Genomic DNA, 3111 nt, shown 5'->3' with positions numbered 1-3111 from the left:
AATCGGATTAATTTAGGATAATTACTATAATTTTAATTTGGAAATTATCCTAGAACAACTCTAAAATTTTCGAGTTTATGAATTTAGGATCTAGGGAATTTTCTTCTTGAATTTCTCAAGAACAGTTTAAACAATCCTAAAATATAATTCATGCAATCGATTTTATAATAACCTAAACATGGTCCAATTTTATGCATGAATGATCCAAGTTTTAATTTCCTAGAACAATCTGTAATAATCTGATCCTTATGAATCTAAATCAGTTCTAGGTTCTTATGCAACAATCAAGCAGTCATTCAACAATTTTAAAGCTTGATATAATTTGGTGCAATTTAACAAACAACCTAACAATCCTATGTGAATAGATTTTAAAGTTTATAGGATTATAGATCTTAAATTTGTTTGTTAGTTTACTTGGATATTTTAAGGTTCAATAGTTTTTATAGTTCCAGATTCAATTATGTGGTTTTAAGAAGTTTGAATTTTGTTTACCTTAACACCACAAGGATTCTGACTGGAATTGATCTGGGAGCTAAAGACCTCAGATATCTCTTGACCACGAACCACGAACAGCTTCCCCACGAACAGCTCCTTGCTTCCCGCGAACAGCTTCTCGCACTCACCCCCGATCGACGAACCGCGAACAGCAAACCTCGACCAAGCTGTCGAGAGAACTTTGATCACAAGCTAAGGGTTGCTTGTGAACAAGAGGATCTTCGAACAGGAAGGATTTGATCTCGGATGGAAGTAAGAACAGGAAGTCGGTTTAGGGTTTTAGGGTAAGGGAGAATAGGCGGCTGCTTTAGGGTTTTGGGAGAGAGGCTATCGTGCTGATAACGTGTTGTAAATTAGGGAGTTTAGGGAATAAATCTCTTAGGTTATTATTGATAGGAATTGAGGTTACAACAAGTATATATAGTGTTACAAATCCTAAGGTAAAACCGACATACTAATGCTATCGCCAATAGGCTTCGACTAACGGGCCGAAGGCTCTCGACCAAGTGTGGTCGAGAGGCTGCGCACGGACGGACTGATAATGGGCCGGTTGGATAGAGTCCACCAAGTGTTTTACAACAGTTTATTAATACTAATACACATAATCACTAATTTGTAATCAGTCACAAAGAGAGAGACATCATGTGTTCATTAGAGAAACGTGGTCGGCTTTTCATACTAAAACTCACCGGCGACGGCGAACACCGTCTCAACCCAACATTACTCGACTCCATCCGCTCCACCATCAACAAGATCCGTTCAGATCAATCATCTTCACAATCAGTACTCATCACAACGTCAGATGGTAAGTTCTTCTCCAACGGCTACGATCTCGCTTTAGCCGAAACAAACCCATCTCTCTCTGTTCTGATGGACGTAAAACTCAGATCCTTAGTCGCCGATCTCATATCTCTCCCTATGCCAACCATCGCCGCCGTCACAGGTCACGCCTCCGCTGCGGGATGTATATTAGCGATGAGTCATGACTATGTGTTGATGCGTAGTGACAGAGGTTTTTTGTATATGAGTGAGTTGAATATTGAGTTGAAAGTTCCGGCGTGGTTTATGGCTGTGATTAGGGCTAAGATTGGCTCTCCGGCGGCGAGGAGGGATGTTATGTTGACGGCGGCGAAAGTGACGGCGGAGAAGGGTGTAGAGATGGGGATTGTTGATTCGGCGTATGGTAGTGCGGCGGAGACGGTTGAAGCCGCCGTTAGGTTAGGTGAGGAGATTGTTATGAGAGGTGGTGATGGACACGTGTATGGTAAGATGAGAGAGACTCTTTTTGAAGAGAGGTTCTTGTCCATACGATTGGTTTTGATGAGACCGGTTCGAGTGGGGTGCGAAACACTGGATCTAAACTCTAAAATACGAAAGTCTACGGGTGTGTTGTACTTTGGTTTGGTACGAGAATGACTTTTTCAACTTGTTGAAGTAATGTGAACTTAAAAAACAGCTTGACAAAAAAAAAAGAAAAAAAACACATAGTAACATGAAATTTGCTACTACTGATTAATACAAAAATCAGAAATAGTTATATATTTTATCATTTTACCTTACATTGTACACTAATTTCGTACATTATTCAGACAAGAAAACAAATCAGACAATTCACATTATTTTTTTTACATGAACCTCGAATTTCGAAAACTTCACTACACTCCAATATTACACAAAAACGAGAAGGGATTTATGGAGACGACTGAGTAGAAACTGGAACATATCTTGGAGGACGTTTGCATGGTCGTCGAGGTTTTTTAGACCATGATGCATAAGAAGCTCCGCATGACTTTGATGGTCGAGTCCACACGATGGGCGCTCCCAATGCTGCAACATCAATTTCAAAATCTCTGTTAGCCTATGCTATGTTTAAGTTACATAATCATGATGAGCGCCTATTTGGCTTAGATGCACAAATCGAATGAGTGAGAAAAGGTTTTACTAGTATATATAATTTTAAAGATACTTACTAATTAGTTTGCGACTTGTAGCCTCCACGACTCCACTTTGAGAGGAAAAAACAAGAATAACAATGAGAATAGATAACATAAAAGAAACTATATGTGATGTTTTCGAACTCATTTTTGTTTTCGTCGCGGTATGTTGTGATCATCTAACGTGTTTCATGGCCGATATTTATAGAGCAAAAGGCTAATTTAATTATGTTATCTTCCTATTATCATCTTTCATGGTCCTAGTTTCTTATGTACACACGTTATTGACAATATTCATTTTTTAATTATTTAGCTGATTACAAGTTTGAATTGCTTGGTTAATTTACAGATACGTACGACCTATGAACTAAAATCTAGCCAACATACGAGTATACGACCTCTTTGCCATTACATATTACTCGAAAATAACAATCATGACTAATTTATTGACTGCTAATTAATTTAATGAACACATTTTTGAATGCTTGACTTGTCTCTTTTACCTAGATTTGTTACTTTCGTCCTTTCACTTTGACTATTTCATTTCTTTATTCTATTTAAATGTATTCAAGAATAATCTTTCGTTTCTTTTTTCTTAAGCTTACATCATCTTTATCTGCTATTTTTCTGTTGCGCAGAAATAATCTTTCATACAAAAGTTATTTAACTACAACCGACTTCC

At 37.7% G+C, this 3111-nt stretch overlaps 1 protein-coding gene and 1 long non-coding RNA gene across 2 annotated transcripts; one reads left to right on the top strand and one right to left on the bottom strand.

Annotated features, from left to right (window-relative positions):
* On the top strand, nt 481-1950 carry LOC104787541 (enoyl-CoA delta isomerase 1, peroxisomal-like). Its single transcript, XM_010513146.2, is given in 2 exon segments — nt 481-1782; nt 1785-1950. Coding segments are annotated over 2 exon segments (723 nt in total). The 5' UTR covers nt 481-1137; the 3' UTR covers nt 1863-1950.
* On the bottom strand, nt 1984-2619 carry LOC104787540. Its single transcript, XR_767961.2, has 2 exons — nt 2466-2619; nt 1984-2322 (listed from the first exon to the last, which is right to left on the bottom strand). It is a non-coding gene; the product is annotated as an uncharacterized LOC104787540 (long non-coding RNA).

Source organism: Camelina sativa, chromosome 5 (assembly GCF_000633955.1).
Source record: "Camelina sativa cultivar DH55 chromosome 5, Cs, whole genome shotgun sequence".
Classification (NCBI taxonomy): domain Eukaryota; kingdom Viridiplantae; phylum Streptophyta; class Magnoliopsida; order Brassicales; family Brassicaceae; genus Camelina; species Camelina sativa.
The sequence above is the reverse complement of the archived record's forward strand: the minus strand, read 5'-3'. Positions and strand labels throughout refer to the sequence as shown.